Below are 24,257 nucleotides of genomic sequence, written 5' to 3'. Positions count from 1 at the left end.
TGGATCTAACATAATAGTGAGAGTCCAGTCCATATTGGATCTAACATAATAGTGAGAGTCCAGTCCATAGTGGATCTAACATAATAGTGAGAGTCCAGTCCATAGTGGATCTAACATAATAGTGAGAGTCCGGTCCATAGTGGATCTAACATAATAGTGAGAGTCCAGTCCATAGTGGATCTAACATAATGGTGTGAGTCCAGTCCATAGTGGATCTAACATAATAGTGAGAGTCCAGTCCATAGTGGATTTAACATAATAGTGAGAGTCCAGTCCATAGTGGATCTAACATAATAGTGAGAGTCCAGTCCATAGTGAGGCCAGCAGGAGATCATCTTGAGTGGAGACAGGTTAGCAGAGCAGAGATGTCCCCAACTGATGCACAGATGAGTGGTCCACCCTGGGTCCCGACCCTGGACAGCTAGCGCTTCATCCGAAGGAGAGGGGGGGCAGGACAGAAAAGAAACGGCAGATCAACTGGTCTAAAAGGAGGTCTATTTAAAGGCTAGAGTATACAAATGAGTTTTAAGATGGGACTTAAATGCTTCTACTGAGGTAGCATCTTTAACTGTTTCTGCTAGAACATTCCAGAGTACTGGAGCCCCAATAGAAAACGCTCTATAGCCCGCAGACTTTTTTTGGGCTCTGGGAATCACTAATGTATGCACTCTCATCTCAGACTCCCCCCAAGTTTACCTGGAATGTTGAGGAACTGGCCAGTCTGTTCCCAGTGGACATTGACCCAGAAGAAATCCAGAGACAATCCTTTTACCTCAGCCAGACAAGGTACCGGAAATAATCTTAATCCTTTCAGCCCAAAAGTGGATGTTGTCTTGAAACCTCATCTTGAAATATGGGGAAATAAGTACAAAAGTACACTTCATTCATTAACGGTGATACAAAAAAGATCAGTTATAATAATACATCATGTTGGATATAGAGAACATACAAACCCTGTATTCATTGAATCGAAAATACTGAAATTCCACCACATAGTGAATTAGCAAACAGCTACAATTATACACAAAGCAAACTATAACCTGCTAGCCAAGAATGTACAACAATTCTTCTCAACTAAAGAGGAGAAATATCATCTTAGAGAAAAATGTCATTTAAAACATTTGTACGCACGTACAACACTTAAAACCTTCACTATATCAGTATGTGGAGTTAAATGATGGAATGGATTAAGCAAAGCAATCAAACAAAGTACTAATATGATCCACTTCCAGAAACTCTTCAAATTTAAAGTGTTTACAAAGTACAAAGAAGAAGATAAACATTGTGAATTTATTTCATCCATCCATTCAATTTCTAGATAATCTTACTCATCTCACCATATGAAATATAACTTACTTCACCAATTATTATGTATTATTTTATTTATATTTTATTGTTATTACTTATGGAGTGTATTGTGAATAAATTGAGAACAGGAAGTGAACAAAAGTTTTAGCAACTGTTATGTAGAAGAAAAGGGGTAGGATTAAATAAGCTCTGCTTCTTCCTACTCCTTTTCCAACATGTTGAATAGAGGAACTGGACATTGTGATGCATCATGTTGTATGCATGCATGTGTGATGTATCATGTTGTATGCATGCATGTGTGATGTATCATGTTGTATGCATGCATGTGTGATGTATCATGTTGTATGCATGCATGTGTGATGTATCATGTTGTATGCATGCATGTGTGATGTATCATGTTGCATGCATGCATGTGTGATGTATCATGTTGTATGCATGCATGTGTGATGTATCATGTTGTATGCATGCATGTTCCAAATAAACTCCAACTCAAACCTGAGGTGAATTAAGTATAATAATATAATATGATTCATCTCTTTATGTGAGTCGTAGCTGACTTAACTATTTATAAAGAGAACTGTGGTGTTTGGAAAACATTGACATTACTGTGCTACAATTTGAAAGCAGGAAGTGAACATATATGTGTAAGAAACTGCTATGAAGTGGAAAAGGGGGAGGATTAAATAAGCGTAGCTTCTTTCCACTCCTTTTCGAGCATGTTGTAAAGAGAAATGGAAAATGTGATGTGCCATGTTGAAACTGTTGAAACTTCAAGCAATCCATTCAATTAGTAGGGTAATAATGTGATTGTTTCCCCTACATTTTGAAAGGGCGGACTCCGACATTGAAGAAAAGCGTCAGAATGCTATAGAACAGGTATGTTGTCACGCAAACCTAACACAACATATAGTGGGCAAACATTTATTAGTTTTAGTTTTGTGATTGCTCCATATGTTGGCTGGCAGGGCAAACGGGCAGCGAGGTGCAAAGGATCTCAAACAAACACCATAAGTTGAAATGTATTTAAAAGAGGGACATCACACATTATTAAACATTTCTGTAAATGTGTTAAAGTCAAAGTAGCAATGATAGTCACACACACACTAGGTGTGGTGAAATTATTCTCTGCATTTGACCCATCACCCTTGTTCACCCCCTGGGAGGTGAAGGGAGCAGTGGGCAGCAGCGGTGGCCGCGCCCGGGAATCATTTTGGGGGGATTTAACCCCCAATTCCAACCCTTAAAGCTGAGTGCCAAGCAGGGAGGTAATGGCTCCCATTGTTATAGTCTTTGGTATGACTTGGCCGGGGTTTGAACTCACAACCTACCCATCTCAGGGCGGACACTCTAACAACTAGGCCACTGAGTAGGTGTTTTGGTTCCCTACTGGTACCTGTTTTTGGGATCTGCATAAGTCCCGAAAATTTGAAATCAAACATTGGAGGCATTGCGGAGATATTTATAAAACAATCTTGCCTTCCTTCATACTTCCTCTAAACAAACTGTTTGGAATTTGCTCTGTCCTGTGACGTTTTTCTACATCAGTGACGTGAGTGGATTATCCATATATGGTAGGGGTGTAACGTTTCACAAAAATTTCGGTTCGGTACATACCTCGGTTTAGAGGTCACGGTTCGGTTCATTTTCGGTACAGTAAGAAAACAACAAAATATACATTTTTGGGTTATTTATTTACCAAATTTGCAAAATCTTCCACCAAAAATATTTTTCTTAGTGTAATATTTGATGTGAAGTAATGGGAACCTTGGATAGGTCAATAATTCATAATAACATTGATTTTGATTCAATATTATGTTTTGAGCAATGACAGTTGAAAGAAAAAAAAACAGCTTTGTTTTATTAGTCAACATTGCAACTTTTTCTAAATTACATTCAAGCATTTGTATTTCACTTTTGTTATGTTTTTGTTTATTTGAATAGTATTTTTAGAATGTGCCGTGGGCCTTTAAAACATTAGCTGTGGGCCGCAAATGGCCTCCGGGGCACACTTTTGACACCCCTGCTATAGATAATAAAACATTAAAGGCCTACTGAAATGAATTTTTTTTATTTAAACGGGGATAGCAGATCTATTCTATGTGTCATACTTGATCATTTCGCGATATTGCCATATTTTTGCTGAAAGGATTTAGTATAGAACAACGACGATAAAGATTGCAACTTTTGGTATCTGATAAAAAAAAGGCTTGCACCTACCGGAAGTAGCGTGACGTAGTCAGTTGAACATATACGCAAAGTTCCCTATTGTTTACAATGATGGCCGCATGAAGTGAGAGAGATTCGGACCGAGAAAGCGACAATTTCCCCATTAATTTGAGCGAGGATGAAAGATTTGTGGATGAGTAAAGTGCAAGTGAAGGACTAGTGGGGAGTTGAAGCTATTCAGATAGGGAAGATGCTGTGAGAGCCGGGGGTGACCTGATATTCAGCTGGGAATGACTACAACAGTAAATAAACACAAGACATATATATACTCTATTAGCCACAACACAACCAGGCTTATATTTAATATGCCACAAATTAATCCTGCATAAAAACACCTGCGTGTTTGTTATGCTAGCTCCTAGCTCCTCTGCTAGCTCCTAGCTCCATAGAACACGCCAATACCATTCAAACACCTGATCAACACACACAATCACTCAGCCCAAAAGACCGTTTACCTAACCCAAGGTTCATAAAGCTTATATATTTTTAAAAAGTTACGTACGTGACGCGCACATACGGTCAAGTTATCGAATGTTTAGCAGCCAAGGCTGCATACTCACGGTACCTGATATTCAGCTGGGAATGACTACAACAGTAAATAAACACAAGACATATATATACTCTATTAGCCACAACACAACCAGGCTTATATTTAATATGCCACAAATTAATCCTGCATAATAACACCTGCGTGTTTGTTATGCTAGCTCCTAGCTCCTCTGCTAGCTCCTAGCTCCATAGAACACGCCAATACAATTCAAACACCCGATCAACACACACAATCACTCAGCCCAAAAGACCGTTCACCTAACCCAAGGTTCATAAAGCTTATATATTTTTAAAAAGTACCGTACGTGACGCGCACGTACGGTACGGTACGTGTTATGCTAGCTCCTAGCTCCTCTGCTAGCTCCTAGCTCCATAGAACACGCCAATACAATTCAAACACATGATCAACACACACAATCACTCAGCCCAAAAGACCGTTCACCTAACCCAAGGTTCATAAAGCTTATATATTTAAAAAAAAGTTACGTACATACGCAAAAAAAAGCCAAAGCTGCATACTCACAGTAGCACGTCTGCGTCTTTGTCATCCAAATCAAAGTAATCCTGGTAAGAGTCTGTGTTGTCCCAGTTCTCTACAGGCGTCTGTGTATCCAAATCAAAAGTCCTCCTGTTTAGAGTCTCTGTTATCCGAGTTCTTCCATCTTGACTGCATCTTTCGGGAATGTAAACAAAGAAGCGCCGGCTGTGTACTGTTGTGGCTGACTACGTTCGAAAAATACGTCCATTTCGCACCGACAACTTTCTTCTTTGCTTGCTCGGCTTCCTTCTCCATAATGCAATGAACATGATTGAAACAGATTCACGAACACAGATGTCCAGAATACTGTGGAATTATGAAATGAAAACAGAGCTTTTTCGTAACGGCTTCAATGTGGAAGGCATACCCGTGTTCGTCGGGCTACGTCACACGCATACGTCATCCTCAGAGGCGTTTCGAACCGGAAGTTTAGCGGCAAATTTAAAATGTCACTTTATAAGTTAACCCGGCCGTATTGGCATGTGTTATAATGTTAAGATTTCATCATTGATATATAAACTATCAGACTGCGTGGTCGGTAGTAGTGGGTTTCAGTAGGCCTTTAAATGTGATAAATCTATGGATAAAAAGCAGAGCCTGGCGACGCATGCGCGTTTATCATAACTCTCTCTCTCTCTCTGTCTCTGCCCCTCCCTCACCAATGCTGCTGTTTGTTTTGTTTTTAACCCCTTCTTAACGCACATTGAAAATACACGCAACCCTAACTCAAAATGCCGGACATTTGAGGCATTTAAGAAACTCCGCAAAAGAGGACATGTCCGGTGAAAAGAGGACGTATGGTCAGTCTATCCTAGCCCGTTAGCTGCTAGCATGCCGTGTGTTGTGCCTCAGTGTGCATTGTTTACACAACGTGCGTTACGCTACTTAATATGTCCGTGTGGAAACTCGTTCGGTACACCTCCGAACCGAACCGGAACCCCCGTACCGAAACGGTTCAATACAAATACACGTACCGTTACACCCCTAATATATGGTATACATTTAACGCCATTGTGATTGTTGTCAATAAGCCCCTTATTTTTCCCGCTATCTACTTGTTGTGGGGCAGACTGGCTCGTACATGCACATGCATCCTTTGCTGTTGCCATTTGTAATAAAAATTAGCATTTAGTTAGAATTTATATCCGTCAGTAGAGTCAATATGGAAACTACAACATGGCTGACGGGGAGAGGAGGCTGGTGTAGTGGAGGCACGTAAGTAAGACCTCCCACAAAATGGCACCTCCTGAAGAGACGGTCAGAAAGCAGCTTGAAAACGGTGTGTAATAGAAAATCCATGCAACATATAGCCCTCAGAACCACCATTACATGTATTGTAGACCACAAGGAAGTCTTTTAAGTGTAGAAAAAAATCTTAATATGATCCCTTTAAAAAAAAAATACAACAATATTTGGAAACAAATGCAATTTTATTGTCAGAATGTCATCCTGGAACATTTTTGTACGTGTTTTCCTTTGCCTGCGCGTCATTTATTTGCTTAAAACCTGGAAACCGTTTTATCTAACCTCCATAGCAGAACCTCCAGGTTCTGTAACAGCTTCTTCCCTCGGGCCATAAGACTCTTGAACGCATCTTAATAATCCCCTCAATTCCCCCCAAAAATGGATTAACTGTCTGGAATATAAAGACAATGTAACATACATCCATAAACGTGGATGCATATGCAAAAGTGCAATATATTTATCTGTACAGTAATCTATTTATTTATATCTGCGCCTTATTACTCTTTTATCCTGCACTACCATGAGCTCATGCAATGACATTTCGTTCTTATCTGTACTGTAAAGTTCAAATTTGACAATAAAAAGGAAGTCTAAGTCTAAATCTAAAGTCCAGTAAAGGTGTATTTCAGAGTGAAAATGAACATATACATTGACCTGATCACTGACAATCCGTGCCGCCTTTGAGGTAACTATCAGCAGTTAAGGTTAAAGGAGCATGTTCAGTCAAAATAGATTCATATTTATTTTGCATGTATATATCATTGATGTGATCATTTTTGTGGTTAATCACAGGAGTTAACTTGTTAGTTTTGACATTCCTACTCTAAAGATCTGTCTCCCCTGGTAACCTAACAAACTTCTGTTATGTTTAGTGAACTTAAAGCATTTCTCTCATACAGTTTGTGTGGGTTGTAGACATTTGCAGCATTCATATTTTGCATTTGCTTTTGATTTTGCAGTGTTAATATGATTATATTATTTTACCAGTGTATTTTTAATGGTGTTTGGGTTTTGGTTCATTTCTCTGTTTGAAGCTTTGGGACGTTGCTGTGTGTTTTTCACTGTTGGCCAAGGTAGCTCCGACACTCTTCAGTCATTTGGTTTTGACCCTCCAAAAAGTCCCAATTTTCCACAGTTCCACATTTTCTTTGACACATTTTCTATTAAAAAAAAACCCAGAAATGACAAGTTCCACATTCCTCACATTTGTCAAACTATTCCAATGTCAAAATATTCAACTCATTAAAGGAGAACTGCACTTGTTTTAGAAATGCTGCCTATCGTTCCCAATTATTATGAAAGACATGAAGACGGATGGATTTTTAAAAATGCATTCTAAATGTTAAATAAACGTAAAAAAAAGTCTGCTTGTAGCAGAGCCAATGGTAGGTCCTCCTATTCCGCCCATAAAAGCCAATAAATAACCATCCAAAAAGCGCCAACAATACTCCATTTACATTTTGTGATTTGAATAATAACAAGTATTAGTAATGTTATTATAAGCATTAACATAGAGAAACTATTTATAACGGCGACGTGATCATTTCCTGTGTCCCCATGTTGACATCATTGAGTGGTCTGCTGCTTCCTTGCTTCCTTGCTCCCTGTAAGTCTATTGTAGATCATAAATCATGCCTCTCACCCGGAAAGTAGATGGCTGAGGATATAATCCGACAAGTTGGGACACCTTGATAGCCATTTAGGACTTGAAACTGGCAAGAGCGACACGAAAAGAGCTTGGTCCCCTTGCCCTCCTTAGCTTGTTTTCTCGTGAGGATAATAAGTCATTCTTCATCTAAATGAGAATATATGAACATCCAAGCAGTCGGCATCCTCATGACAGCGGACATTGTACAGTAAGTGATGATTTGTTATGTTTGTTGGCTCTCATAAAGTCTGCAGTGAGTAATAATCGGTGATGAAGAAAGAAAAAATCAAACGTTTTGATTTCTTACATATTATTATTACTACTTAATATTAATTTTTAATTAATATGCTTAAAAAAAATAAAAAATTAAATGTTATTGTGAATGTTACTACATTACGTATATACTTACATCATGTATATACAACATTAATGGAGGTGTTTGGATGTTTTTTTAAGGGCTTTATAGGCAGAATTTAATGGCTCCCGTATTGATTGATTGAAACTTTTATTAGTAGATTGCACAGTACATATTCCGTACAATTCAGTGTTTCCCATAAACTGCCAAGATACCTGTGGCGGTGGGGGCGTGGTCACCATGACATCATCGAGTAATTTGCATAATTTACTACAATGATATGATTTTCTCTAAAAAGGCTCAAAAAATGTTTACTTACTAATTAATAATAACAATTTTGTTTTAAACGTCCATCCATCCATCCATTTTACAATATAATTACAACACTTTATGTACATATTTATATACAGATTTGAACAATAAGTTATTCACTGAAATATATTTATTAATTGTGGTTCTTACAAAAAATATATCTTATAAAAATATAAAAGCTAAAATGTCTCTTAAAGCTCTGCCCCTTTAATTAGTGCATACTAAATAATTTAACTTTAGCCTACACTACAACCATATTATTTACCAGCAACATAAAGTGAAACAGAGGCAGAGGTGTCCTGCCACAGTCAGTAACAAATAAACAGAAAACAGTAGTGGTCAAATACAAATAAGGCAACAAGAGAAGTATCCTACACTTCTCTTTTGTAAAGTAAATCTGAACAGCCGATATGGGCATCTACATCAACTATATGATTTGCCTGAGAAGCTGGACAGGACAAAAATATATATATATATATATATTTTTTATTTTTTTTTAATTTGTGGCGGACGTAATTCTTTCGTGGCGGGCCGCCACAAATAAATGAATGTGTGGGCAACACTGGAATTGACCACTAAATGGTAACACCCGAATAAGTTTTTCAACTTGTTTAAGTCGGGGTCCACTTAAATCAATTCATGGTATAAATATATACTATCAGCATAATACAGTCATCACACAAGTTAATCATCAGAGTACCGTATTTCCTTGAATAGCCGCCGGGGCGCTAATTAATTTAAAACCTCTTCTCACTCCTGCGCTTACCAAAGGCATGCGGGATAGGCAAGCATGCGCTAATTACTTTAAAACCTCTTCTCACTCCGGCGCTTACCAAAAGGCGTGGGGTAAATTTAGGCCTGCGCTTATACATTTGAGTGATGTAAGGATACCATCATGAAAAGCACATTTAATAAAAAAAACATTATTATGGTCTTACCTTTACTTATAAATGAGTCCATGCGCAGCTGCTTCTGATCAAAAGCATCGATAACTTGTTTATAGAAGTCTTCCTTATCTTTCTTCAGTTTTAAAAGTCTCTCTGTCTCGATGGAGATCTTCCTTTAATTATTACCTCCTGCTTCGATTGAAAGTCCAGTTTAGAAAACTGTTTTATTTTAGATATGTAATCCTCCATGTTAAAAGTGCAAGCAAACGATCGCTGTCACTCTTGCTGCTTGTTGTCTTCTTCTGCAGTACCGGTAGTCGCAAGAAGGATCACTACCGCCCTCTACCACCAGGAGGCGGGAGTCATTTAATGACTCATATTTGACACACGCAGCTACGGTATATTAATAAAACATAGCTGCTTACTGTTCTTTTTAGCATATTCAATAGCTTGGACCTTAAATCCTACTGAATAGCTCTTAATCTTCTTCCCTTTATGCGATTTCAAATGATTGAAATCAGCCTCCTCCATTTTGAAAATGATGACAGGGGAAGTGTCACTCGTGACGTGACGAGTTTGACCCGGCAGAAGTTCTAGGCATATGGTAATTATTTTGCGAAACGAGTTTGACCCGGCGAAAATTCTAGACATGCGCTAATAAAAATAGTATTTTGCGAAACGAGTTTGATCCGGCGTTGATCCTAAGGCGGCGGTAATGCCAAGCATGCGCTAATTATTTTGCGAAACGAGTTTGACCCGGCAGTAATTCTAGGCATGCGCATACTATATTCCCGGCGGCAATTCAAGGAAATACGGTATATACATTGAATTATTTACATTATTTACAATCCGGGGGGTGGGATGTGGAGGGGGTTAGGTTGGGTTGCTATGAGCCTACTTCAGCCATCAACAATTATATCATCTGAGAAATGGACATTGTAACAGTGTAGGACTGACTTGGTAGGATATGTACAGCGAGCGGTGAACATAGTGAGCTCAGAAAGCATAAGAACAAGTATACATATTAGATTATTTACAATCCGGGGAGGTGGGATGTGGTGGGGGGGAGGGCTCCATTGTAAGTGGACTTTTGATTGAATTTATTTAATATATTAAAAAAACATTGTCATGTCTTTAATATTGAATTCCCAAAAAAAAGTGCAGTTCCTCTTTAAAGTTATACACCCTGAAAAACTTCACCCCCCCCCCAAATGCTACATTTCCCGCCTTAACTTTTAAACGTTCACACACAATTTATTGAGAAATGTCTTCCTCTGTTTATTCTGTCCCATTCAGTTCTTTACCAAAGGAGCCATCGTGCCCTCCCCCTGGTCCGTAACAGAGACCCGGAAAGTCCCTCTCATGTATAAGAAAAGTGAGCCCCTTATTGCTTCTTGAGATTCTCGTCATGAAACGTATGCTTTGCTGGCGTCACAAACATTTTGTGGCCCTCAGGTCCTCTGTCTCCGATGATAACAGAGGAGCCAGAAAAACACTCGGGTCAGTACTTCTATTTCCGTGTTTTCTTCCTTTCCCAAGTAACCGTTTCTCATCCTGTTGCAGTTTCCTGTCAGACAACCCTCTCGCTACCTCTGGCCCTTGATTTGGAGCGTCTTCTAGGTACGCCTGTAACGACCAGAGGCCGTACTTATCAAGCTTCTTAGAATTACTCCTAAGAAGTCTGCTAAGAGTTGACTTAAGAGTAAATAAATTCTTCGCTGAAAGCTGCACTTAAAAGTTAGTTATCAAGCGTCTTACTCACACTTTCAGCGAAGTGTAGGACTGAATCTTAAGTGTCACACTCAGAGCTGAATTACGACATTACTATGTGCCGTAAACGGAATTTTAGGTGACGTCATTTCTGTGTCCATAGAAATGACCAATCACGGAAGGGAATCCGTTGTCTAAGAATAAAGAAATATCTTGGAAATATTTAAGTGGACAATGGGAGTGTATATTTTGACAATAAACTACAAAATAATACAAAACAAACTAGTCCCCGCCGGCACTCACGCTACCGCTCCCTCTCTTCTGTCGCCCACACACTCACTGACGTCACTCACCTCACGGCCACACACATACGCTACTGTCATAACATTTTCTTTCCAATTCATTAATTAGGCAACTAATTTGAAACTGGTGTGGGTGGCTCTATATATACTAGCCCACTGCAGACACATGTAGAAATCAACAAGGAATCGAAAAGTATTAAATCTGTGACAAAAATAATATCCGCTCTGTCTAAACGATACCGTTTGATCAGCTGCTCGTCATAAAAAAAAAAAAAAAACATTGTTCCGTTCCCTGAACGTTCGCGCACGTCTCTCTCGCCTCAGTGCCATCCCCTGCTGGCAACTCCTAACCACTTAAGACACCTCTGAAGGTCTCTTAAATATCGTGGAGAGTAGGAGTGATTCTTAGACTTAAGAACGTTGATAAAAAGCTTTTATTCTTAAGTTTGAGAGTAGGACTAAATTTCGCAAATTCTCAGGACTTAAGTGTAAAATGGCACTCTAAGAAGCTTGATAAGTACGGCCCCAGGTTTCCGCCATCATCTCACCATGTTCCTCTCTCAGGGGAGTACTACCGCAACGAGGAAGTGGCGTGCGACGCTGTCCAGGAGAGCCTCAGCTCCTCCTCCTTAAGACGCAAGCTCTTCCTGGATGGTCAAGGCGCTTTCAGCAGCTCCGACGGCTCCAGTCCGCCGACCCCGGACCGAGGTCTCACCCAGGAAGTGAGGCTGCCGTTGAAGCAACATGAGGACGCCGCACAAGACTTTAAAGGAGCCGCTTCGTCCAGCTTTGCCTCCCCGTTGTCTTGCAATGTAACAGCCTCAACGCCCTCTACAGTAAGTTGAAACAAATATGTTGTTTTTTATTTTATTTATAACACTCATACTCATAACACTCACCCTTGTGTGGTGTTCGGTTCTGTGGGACCCGTTTTCATTTTTTGTTAAAAGAAAAATGATACAATTAATTAATTTTTCAAACTGAGACTCACTGACTTTGGCTCATTTTCTGTGAAGAACATATATCTGAATACATATTTAATGAGCACACACCATACACCCCCCCTACACATTTCTATTACCGTATTTTTCAGAGTAAGTAAGTCGCTCCGGAGTATAAGTCGCACCGGCTGAAAATGCATAATAAAAAGGAAAAAAACATATATAAGTCGCACTGGAGTATAAGTCGCATTTTTGGGGGAAATTTATTTGATAAAAGCCAACACCAAGAATAGACATTTGAAAGGCAATTTAAAATTAGGGATGTCCGATAATGTCTTTTTGCCGATATCCGATATTCCGATATTGTCCAACTCTTTAATTACCGATACCGATATCAACCGATACCGATATTTACAGTCGTGGAATTAACACATTATTATGCCTAATTTGGACAACCAGGTGTGGTGAAGATAAGGTCCTTTTTTTAAAAATTTATAAAATAAAAGATAATAAGATAGATAATATAAGATAAATAAATTAAAAACATTCTTGGATAAAAAAGAAAGTGAAACAATATAAAAACAGTTACATAGAAACTAGTAATGAATTAAAATTAGTCAATTTAACTGTTAAAGGTTAGTACTATTAGTGGAGCAGCAGCACGCACAATCATGTGTGCTTACGGACTGTATCCCGTGCAGACTATTGATATATATTGATATATAATGTAGGAAGCAGAATATTAATAACAGAAAGAAACAACCCTTTTGTGTGAATGAGTGTAAATGGGGGAGGGAGGTTTTTTGGGTTGGTGCACTAATTGTAAGTGTATCTTGTGTTTTTTATGTTGATTTAATAAAAATTTTAAAAAACGATACCGATAATAAAAAAAACGATATTATCGGACATCTCTATTTAAAATGTCTAAAGAATAGTGAACAACAGGCTGAACAAGTGTACGTTATATGAGGCATAAATAACCAACTGGTATGTTAACGTAACATATTATGGTAAGAGTCATTCAAATAACTATAACATATAGAACATGCTATACGTTTACCAAACAATCTGTCACTCCTAATCGCTAAATCCCATGAAATCTTATACGTTTTGTCTCTTACGTGAATGAGATCAATAATATTATTGGATATTTTACGCTAATGTGTTAATCATTTCACACATAAGTCGCTCCTGCGTATAAGTCGCACCCCCGGCCAAACTATGAAAAAAACTGCGACTTATAGTCCGAAAAATACGGTACATACCGTATTTCCTTGAATAGCCGCAGGGGCGCTAATTAATTTAAAACCTCCTGTCACTCCGGCGTTTACCGGAAACCGGCGGGATGGCCGTGCATGCGGTAATTATTTTAAAACCTCTTCTCACTCCGGCGTTTACCAAAAGGAATCCGGTAAATTTAGGCGTGCGCTTTGAGTGTGATGTAAGCATACCATCATGAAAAGCACATTTAATAAAAAAAACGTTATTATGGTCTTACCTGTACTTATAAATGGAGTCCATTTGCAGCTCCTTCTGACCAAAAGCATCGATAACTTGTTTATAGAAGTCTTCATTATTTTCTTTCTTCAGTTTTAAAAGTCTCTCTGTCTCGATGGAGATATTCCTTTAATTATTACCTCCTGCTTCCATTGAAAGTCCAGTTTAGAAAACTGTTTTATTTTAGATACCGGTATGTAATCCTCCTTGTTAAAAGTTCAGGCAGAGGCTGCGTGTGTTCACTTCTTCTGCAGTACCGGAAGTCGCAAGAAGGATCACTAGCGCGGCAGCGCCCTCTACCACCAGGAGGCGGGAGTCATTTGATGACTCATACAGTATTTGACACACGCAGCTACGGTATATTAATAAAACATAGCTGCTTACTGTTCTTTTTAGCATACTGTACCGGTATTCAATAGCTTGGACCTTAAATCCTACTGAATAGCTCTTTATCTTTTTTCCTTTGTGCGATTGTAAACTACTGAAAGCAGCTTCCTCCATTTTGAAAAGGAGGACAGGTAAAGCGTCACTTGTGACGTAACGAATTTGACCCGGTGGAAGTTCTAGACATATGCTAAATATTTTGCGAAACGAGTTTGACCCGGCGAAAATTATAGACATGCGATAATAAAATTAATATTTTGCGAAACGAATTTGATCCGGCGTCAATAATGAACCGGCGATAAGGCCAAGCATGCGTTAATTATTTTGAGAAACGAGTTTGACCCGGCAGTAATTCTAGACGTGCGAATACTATATTCCCTGCGCCAATTCAAGGAAATACGGTACATATATGATGTCTGGGTCCACTGGACCCGGGGCTAATAGAAGTGTGGAAATTGATGTTCTGTGTACCACACGCACCAACACACACACACACACACACACACACACACACACACACACACACACAGAGAGCAGGCCTAGACAGGAGGAGGACAGAGTGTAGGTACACAGAACATCAGAGGGTCAAATGTGCGAGAAAATGAGAGCAGACAGTGTTGACAAACAATGTTGCAACCCTGTGTGGGAACCGCAGGTGCAGAAACACAAAATAAGAATCCCTGTGGGATGCAGAAATTGGCAGAGAAATTTTCCGTGCAACGTTCATATTGTTGTTACTCAGCCAGCGTTTGTGGGTCTGATGGACCCGTTGCATTTTGTGGCTTTTAATGCCTCACAATCAAACACTTGTATGTTAAAATACTGAACAGATGTTTATTGGGATAAGGTAAACATCTGTTCACTGTTTTAACATAAAAGTGTTTGATTGTGAGGCATTAAAAGCCACAAAATGCAACGGGTCCATCAGACCCACAAATGCTGGCTGAGTAACAACAATATGAACATTACACAAAGGTTAATTGTACTTTTTGCACTGCTCTGTAGGCTCAGTTCTCCTCCAGTCCCATCCAGCATGGCCGCTTTCGGGACTGCAGCCTGGGCAGCTTGGCCAGCCCTATGTTCCCTGACAGGTCGTCCCCTGCCAGCATGGGCTCCCCCACCATTTCGCCTATTCTTGCACATACGCCCAAAGGTTCAGGTATGCTTTTGGACTTGTATTCATTAACTCAAAACTACAACTCCTCTCAGATTTTGTGTTCCAATGTTGAACCTTTACGCGGACTATTTTGGAACCGATCAGGCTGCTGACTCGTCTGAATCCACTGAGCAATGGCGCTGCTATTAACCATAAAAGGAAGACAATGAATATTGTATTTCTTCCAATATTTGCCTGTGCGTGGGCAGGGTTGAGGTGGGGGGTAGGAGGTAGCAGGGGGTGTATATTGTAGCGTCCCGGAAGAGTTAGTGCTGCAAGGGGTTCTGGGTATTTGTTCTGTTGTGTTTATGTTGTGTTACGGTGCGGATGTTCTCCCGAAATGTGTTTGTCATTCTTGTTTGGTGTGGGTTCACAGTGTTAAAGTTGTTTATGCGGTCACCATCAGTGTGACCTGTATGGCTGTTGACCAAGTAAGCCTTGCATTCACTTGTGTGTGTGAAAAGCCGTAGACGTTATGTGATTGGGCTGACACGCAAATAAGGTTTATGGCGCTCTGTACTTCTCCCTACGTCCGTGTACACAGCGGCGTTTTAAAAAGTCATACATTTTACTTTTTGAAACCGATACCGATCATTTCCGATATTAGATTTTAAAGCATTTATCGGCCGATAATATCGGCAGTCCAATATTATCGGACATCTCTAATATTCACCAGTTTATTATGACTTATAAACACTCTTAGTTGTGATGGATGTCTTTACTACAATACACAGCAGGCATGACATCTGTAAAGCTGAAGTTTTTTTTTTGCTTCAAGTCATTACCAATACGGATACATTTTTGCTTCTCAAGACCAAAAACAGATAAACTTATTCAGAGCTCTTATTTTTTCAAATTTAGATTTAAGTGTAGTTTGTGCACACCGTTCTTCGCAGCTGGCTTCGAGGCAGATTCTTAAGCAGCAGACGTCTTCTTCGGCTTCCAAAACACCGTCGTAGCAATGCTGGCGTTTCAGGTGGCTGATAAGGTTTGATGTGTTGAAGTTCGACATCCTTTTTTCCCCTTGTGTTTGTTGGGATGTTTGGAAGAACTTTTGGTGCAATTAGCACACAAAATGTCCTTCTCTGGAACAGTTGCCAAGTCCCACACGATCGACGCCATGCTTTTGTTTACATTGAGCTCAGGGGAAGTTTACAACAGGCCCTTAAAAGCATAGTATGAAGGTGAAAAGGAGCACTTGATTTGCTCACCCTAACCCACCTACAGCCCGGCACAGGTCATCTTACCTCATTGGATGATTATTAATAGTTATTAAGGGTGTAACGGTACACAAAAATTTCGGTTCGGTAGGTACCTCGGTTTAGAGGTCACAGTTCGGTTCATTTTCGGTACAGTAAGAAAACTACAAAATATACATTTTTTGGTTATTTATTTACCAAATGTGTAAACAATGGCATAACATACATGTACACACAGGGTCCATTGCCAGGGTTCATGTGGTCAACATATATCAAATAAAAACTAAATAAGATAAGACTCAGAATGGTTTCTTAAAGGCCTACTGAAAGCCACTACTAGCGACCACGCAGTCTGATAGTTTATATATCAATGATGAAATCTTAACATTGCAACACATGCCAATACGGCCGGGTTAACTTATAAAGTGACATTTTAAAATTCCCGCCACACTTCCGGTTGAAAAACTCCTTTGGATATGATTTATGCGCGTGACGTCACAAAATCCACGGAAGTGGTTGGACCCCATCTGACCCGATATAAAAACCTCTTGTTTTCTTCGACAAAATTCCACAGTATTCTGGACATCTGTGTTGGTGAATCTTTTGCAATTTGTTTAATGAACAATGGAGGCTGCAAAGAAGAACGTTGTAGGTGGGATCACAACAAGGACTACTTACTTAGAAGACGCCTAGCCGATGCTTGCCGCCAAACCCACGGGTGAAGTCCTTCGTCGCGCCGTCGATCGCTGGAACGCAGGTGAGCACGGGTGTTGATGGGAAGATGAGGGCTGGCTGGCGTAGGTGGAGCGCTAATGTTTTTAGCATAGTTCTGTGAGGTCCGGTTGCTAAGTTGCTAAATTAGCCTTAGCGTCGTTAGCAACAGCATTGTTAAGCCTTACCAGGCTGAGAATTTTTAACCGTGTAGTTACATGTACATGGTTTAATAGTATTATTGTTGGTCTTCTGTCTATCCTTCCAGTCAGGGGTTTATTTCTTTTGTTTCTATCTTCATTTGAGAACGATGCTATCACGCTAGCTCAGTAGCTGAGTGTGTCACCGATGTATTGTCGTGGAGATAAAAGTCACTTTAAATGTCCATTTCGCGTTCTCGACTCTCATTTTCAAGAGGATATAGTATCCCAGGTGGTTTAAAATACAAATCCGTGATCCACAATAGAAAAAGGAGAGAGTGTGGAATCCAATGAGCCAGCTTGTACCTAAGTTACGGTCAGAGTGAAAAAAATACGTCCATCACTGCCTCTCCAGTCCTTCACTGTAACGTTCCTCATCTACGAATCTTTCATCCTCGCTCAAATTAATGGGGTAATCGTCGCTTTGTCGCTCCGAATCTCTCGCTCCATTGTAAACAACGGGGAATTGTGAGGAATACTAGCTCCTGTGACGTCACGCTAATTCCGTACAGGCAAGGCTTTTTTTATCAGCGAGCAAAAGTTGCGAACTTTATCGTCGATTTTCTCTACTAAATCCTTTCAGCAAAAATATGGCAATATAGCGAAATGATCAAGTATGACACATAGAATGGATCTGCTATTCCCGTTTAAATTTTAAAAAATCATTTCAGTAGGCCTTTAACAAAACCTTTCTACATATAAAGTGCTTTTTTTGATTGATTGAGACTTTTATTAGTAGATTGCACAGTACAGTACATATTCCGTACAATTGACCACTAAATGGTAACACCCCAATACGTTTTTCAACTTGTTTAAGTCGGGGTCCACGTTAATCAACATTAAACTGCCTCAAGTTGTTGCTCAGATTAAATAAAATGACAAAACTTTTCTTCTACATATAAAAACAGTTTCAAGTCAACTCAGCCTCAGATTATCTTTTCTTCCCCCCCCCCAGCCTGGCTAACTTGTCAGTAAGAGGATATATGGGCTCATTGTTCTTCCACCATAGAAGTGGCTCAAAATCTAGTTTTTAATGCAATATGGTCTTAAATCTGCTGCTATAAAAACATTTAGTATTGCTTTAGCCCTGCCTGACTCGCCGAGGAGAGGCTGCTTGAATGCGGTGGTGACGCTTCAAATGGGTTAGCATGTTTGACGTGTTGTCAGAAGCAGCTGCTGAACAATGTCGGCAAACCTCCGTCCTCCATTGTTGTATCGCGCAGCCGAAGTGTTCCCAAACGGGAGATCCTAACGAGGCAGGAGGGTCTTCCAGCTCTGGCTTTTACATGTTGTCCTAGCCCGGTCCTTGCTAGCATGCCGTGTGTTGTGCCTCGGTGTGCATTGTTTACACAACGTGCGCTACGCTACTTAATATGTCCGTGTGGAAACTCATTCGGTACACCTCCGAACCGAACCGAACCGAACCGAAACAGTTCAATACAAATACACGTACCGTTACACCCCTAATAGTTATCCATCTGAAATGTACATGCATCCCTATTACTAATTCAAATGTATTAGTTATATAATACTGTATCTTTTGACCATTTAAGTATCATTATTGGACAAACTTATTTAAAATGAAGAAATACAAGAAAATATGGACCTGTCCCATGAACTCTGCCCCTGAAATCGACGTCTGGTGGTCTGCAGTGAAGTAAATAAACCAAATGTGTTGTGATATGAGTGTTGACATTATCAATCTGATTTTTTTATTTATTTTGGAAATCTTCCTCAGCCGAGTGGAAACAACTGCGCAATTTAACGCCACACGGCGTGACCGTGGACATGGACACGGCCTCCTGCGCCAAGAGTCCGTTTGTGGAGGGCTGCTCTCCCATCCGTAGCTGTTCTCCACACCAGCTCCGCATCCACCCGGACCTCCAGCAATGCGCCCGATCCAAGCCCAGGTCCAGGTTCCGTAGCTGGGGCTCCCCGCCTCTCATCTCGCCCATCCTCAACCCCAAGCTTCCCGACAGCCAGGATTCAGAGGACCTGACACACTCTTCCTCCTCGCCCGCTCCCACAAACGACGTCGATCCATCCTCGTCTTTGGATCAGAACACTGGCTCTCCCGGGAGGGTCAGCTCGGGACTTATGGAGCCTGTGAAAACCGAGCCTGGTCAGGAAATAAGGATGGAGGGACAAATTGAAGAGGAGGATGAAGACGCGGACAATGGCGTCCTTTCAGGACAGCTGACAAGCTCTCGAATGGTCAACGCGTCAGCCACAGAAAGCTCTCAGATGTTTGTGTCTCTCCTGGGAGACGGAAGCAGCATACGCTACGATTCCAGCATGCAGGTTTGTCTTTTTCATCATCATTTACACTACCGTTCAAAAGTTTGGGGTCACATGGAAATGTCCTTATTTTTGAAGGAAAAGCACTGTACTTTTCAATGAAGATAACTTTAAACTAGTCTTAACTTGAAAGAAATACACTCTATACATTGCTAATGTGGTAAATGACTATTCTAGATGCACATGTCTGCTTTTTGGTGCAATATCTACATAGGTGTATAGAGGCCCATTTCCAGCAACTATCACTCCAGTGTTCTAATGGTACAATGTGTTTGCTCATTGGCTCAGAAGGCTAATTGATGATTAGAAAACCCTTGTGCAATCATGTTCACACATCTGAAAACACTTTAGCTCGTTACAGAAGCTACAAAACTGACCTTCCTTTGAGCAGATTGAGTTTCTGGAGCATCACATTTGTGGGGTCAATGAAACGCTCAAAATGGCCAGAAAAAGAGAACTTTCATCTGAAACTCGACAGTCTATTCCTGTTCTTAGAAATTAAGGCTATTCCACAAAATTGTTTGGGAGACCCCAAACTTTTGAACGGTAGTGTACACTGCACACCAAATCTGATTTGTTTGCCCTCAACTGTCACAGGTCAGGTATTTCTCGCCAGTCTAAACGCTCCAAAGTGCATGAAATCGGATATTTTGGCATCAAATTCAGACCACATCTTGGAATCTGATCTTTTCCAATGTGACTTCGGTCTAAACACAATGCGACCTGAATGCAACTTTTTTGTCTTTTTTGGGCGAGCTACGTCACTCATGTCCGCCTTAAAGACAGTCACCAGTGGAAGTGGATCTGTTTTTGATTAACTTTCCCAAATATATATGAAATAACTTTCATTTATTTTGACGTAAAAACACTCATTTTTAAGGTGTGGCGACCATATCTACGGTGGCAACGTTTATTTTTTTGTATTACTAGTAGTAGTAGTAGTAGTAGTAGTAGTAGTAGTAGTAGTAGTAGTAGTAGTAGTAGTGACTTCCTTGTTCATTTAATGCAGGAGTGGCCACACTTTTTCTGCAGGCGAGCTACTTTTCATTGGACCAAGTGGAGGGGATCTACCTCATTCATACAGTATATATCATTTAAATATTGATTTATTTATGAAAGACAGGTTTTTGTTATCAAGTTAAAGGTGTTTAATGATAATACAAGCACCACCATGGACTGACACACCCTCCACCATCCACTGACACACCCTCCACCATCCACTGACACACCCTCCGCCATCCACTGACACACCCTCCACCATCCACTGACACACCCTCCACCACCCACTGACACACCCTCCACCATCCACTGACACACCCTCCACCATCCACTGACACACCCTCCACCATCCACTGACACACCCTCCACCATCCACTGACACACCCTCCACCATCCACTGACACACCCTCCACCATCCACTGACACACCCTCCACCATCCACTGACACATCCTCCACCATCCACTGACACACCCTCCACCATCCACTGACACACCCTCCACCATCCACTGACACATCCTCCACCATCCACTGACACACCCTCCACCATCCACTGACACACCCTCCACCATCCACTGACACACCCTCCACCATGGACTGACACACCCTCCACCATGGACTGACACACCCTCCACCATGAACTGACACACCCTCCACCATCCACTGACACACCCTCCACCATGGACTGACACACCCTCCACCATGGACTGACACACCCTCCACCATCCACTGACACACCCTCCACCATGGACTGACACACCCTCCACAATCCACTGACACATCCTCCACCATCCACTGACACACCCTCCACCATCCACTGACACACCCTCCACCATCCACTGACACACCCTCCACCATCCACTGACACACCCTCCACCATCCACTGACACATCCTCCACCATCCACTGACACACCCTCCACCATCCACTGACACATCCTCCACCATCCACTGACACACCCTCCACCATCCACTGACACATCCTCCACCATCCACTGACACACCCTCCACCATCCACTGACACACCCTCCACCATCCACTGACACACCCTCCACCATGGACTGACACACCCTCCACCATGGACTGACACACCCTCCACCATCCACTGACACACCCTCCACCATCCACTGACACACCCTCCACCATCCACTGACACACCCTCCACCATCCACTGACACACCCTCCACCATCCACTGACACACCCTCCACCATGGACTGACACACCCTCCACCATCCACTGACACACCCTCCACCATGGACTGACACACCCTCCACAATCCACTGACACATCCTCCACCATCCACTGACACACCCTCCACCATCCACTGACACACCCTCCACCATCCACTGACACACCCTCCACCATCCACTGACACACCCTCCACCATCCACTGACACACCCTCCACCATGGACTGACACACCCTCCACCATCCACTGACACACCCTCCACCATCCACTGACACACCCTCCACCATCCACTGACACACCCTCCACCATGGACTGACACACCCTCCACCATGGACTGACACACCCTCCACCATGGACTGACACACCCTCCACCATCCACTGACACACCATCCACTGACACACCCTCCACCATGGACTGACACACCCTCCACCATGGACTGACACACCCTCCACCATCCACTGACACACCCTCCACCATGGACTGACACACCCTCCACCATCCACTGACACACCCTCCACCATCCACTGACACATCCTCCACCATCCACTGACACACCCTCCACCATCCACTGACACATCCTCCACCATCCACTGACACACCCTCCACCATCCACTGACACACCCTCCACCATCCACTGACACACCCTCCACCATCCACTGACACACCCTCCACCATCCACTGACACACCCTCCACCATCCACTGACACATCCTCCACCATCCACTGACACACCCTCCACCATCCACTGACACACCCTCCACCATCCACTGACACACCCTCCACCATGGACTGACACACCCTCCACCATGGACTGACACACCCTCCACCATGAACTGACACACCCTCCACCATCCACTGACACACCCTCCACCATGGACTGACACACCCTCCACCATGGACTGACACACCCTCCACCATCCACTGACACACCCTCCACCATGGACTGACACACCCTCCACAATCCACTGACACATCCTCCACCATCCACTGACACACCCTCCACCATCCACTGACACACCCTCCACCATCCACTGACACACCCTCCACCATCCACTGACACACCCTCCACCATCCACTGACACATCCTCCACCATCCACTGACACACCCTCCACCATCCACTGACACATCCTCCACCATCCACTGACACACCCTCCACCATCCACTGACACATCCTCCACCATCCACTGACACACCCTCCACCATCCACTGACACACCCTCCACCATCCACTGACACACCCTCCACCATGGACTGACACACCCTCCACCATGGACTGACACACCCTCCACCATCCACTGACACACCCTCCACCATCCACTGACACACCCTCCACCATCCACTGACACACCCTCCACCATCCACTGACACACCCTCCACCATCCACTGACACACCCTCCACCATGGACTGACACACCCTCCACCATCCACTGACACACCCTCCACCATCCACTGACACATCCTCCACCATCCACTGACACACCCTCCACCATCCACTGACACATCCTCCACCATCCACTGACACACCCTCCACCATCCACTGACACACCCTCCACCATCCACTGACACACCCTCCACCATCCACTGACACACCCTCCACCATCCACTGACACACCCTCCACCATCCACTGACACATCCTCCACCATCCACTGACACACCCTCCACCATCCACTGACACACCCTCCACCATCCACTGACACACCCTCCACCATGGACTGACACACCCTCCACCATGGACTGACACACCCTCCACCATGAACTGACACACCCTCCACCATCCACTGACACACCCTCCACCATGGACTGACACACCCTCCACCATGGACTGACACACCCTCCACCATCCACTGACACACCCTCCACCATGGACTGACACACCCTCCACAATCCACTGACACATCCTCCACCATCCACTGACACACCCTCCACCATCCACTGACACACCCTCCACCATCCACTGACACACCCTCCACCATCCACTGACACACCCTCCACCATCCACTGACACATCCTCCACCATCCACTGACACACCCTCCACCATCCACTGACACATCCTCCACCATCCACTGACACACCCTCCACCATCCACTGACACATCCTCCACCATCCACTGACACACCCTCCACCATCCACTGACACACCCTCCACCATCCACTGACACACCCTCCACCATGGACTGACACACCCTCCACCATGGACTGACACACCCTCCACCATCCACTGACACACCCTCCACCATCCACTGACACACCCTCCACCATCCACTGACACACCCTCCACCATCCACTGACACACCCTCCACCATCCACTGACACACCCTCCACCATGGACTGACACACCCTCCACCATCCACTGACACACCCTCCACCATGGACTGACACACCCTCCACAATCCACTGACACATCCTCCACCATCCACTGACACACCCTCCACCATCCACTGACACACCCTCCACCATCCACTGACACACCCTCCACCATCCACTGACACACCCTCCACCATCCACTGACACACCCTCCACCATGGACTGACACACCCTCCACCATCCACTGACACACCCTCCACCATCCACTGACACACCCTCCACCATCCACTGACACACCCTCC

At 42.8% G+C, this 24,257-nt stretch overlaps 1 protein-coding gene across 1 annotated transcript in view; it reads left to right on the top strand.

The window, feature by feature from the left end:
• The window catches only part of bora (bora aurora kinase A activator), a 28,611-nt gene that overhangs the window by 2,012 nt on the left and 2,342 nt on the right, over positions 1-24,257 (top strand). Inside the window, exons 3-10 of the mRNA XM_062059291.1 lie at positions 680-786; positions 2,139-2,184; positions 10,365-10,443; positions 10,524-10,568; positions 10,632-10,688; positions 11,645-11,916; positions 14,908-15,061; positions 18,907-19,469. Of these exons, the coding sequence (XP_061915275.1) occupies positions 680-786; positions 2,139-2,184; positions 10,365-10,443; positions 10,524-10,568; positions 10,632-10,688; positions 11,645-11,916; positions 14,908-15,061; positions 18,907-19,469 (1,323 nt within the window). The remainder of the gene's footprint in view (positions 1-679; positions 787-2,138; positions 2,185-10,364; positions 10,444-10,523; positions 10,569-10,631; positions 10,689-11,644; positions 11,917-14,907; positions 15,062-18,906; positions 19,470-24,257) is intronic.

Source organism: Entelurus aequoreus, linkage group LG09, assembly GCF_033978785.1.
Source record: "Entelurus aequoreus isolate RoL-2023_Sb linkage group LG09, RoL_Eaeq_v1.1, whole genome shotgun sequence".
In the NCBI taxonomy this organism is placed as follows: Eukaryota; Metazoa; Chordata; class Actinopteri; order Syngnathiformes; family Syngnathidae; genus Entelurus; species Entelurus aequoreus.
The sequence above is the reverse complement of the archived record's forward strand: the minus strand, read 5'-3'. Positions and strand labels throughout refer to the sequence as shown.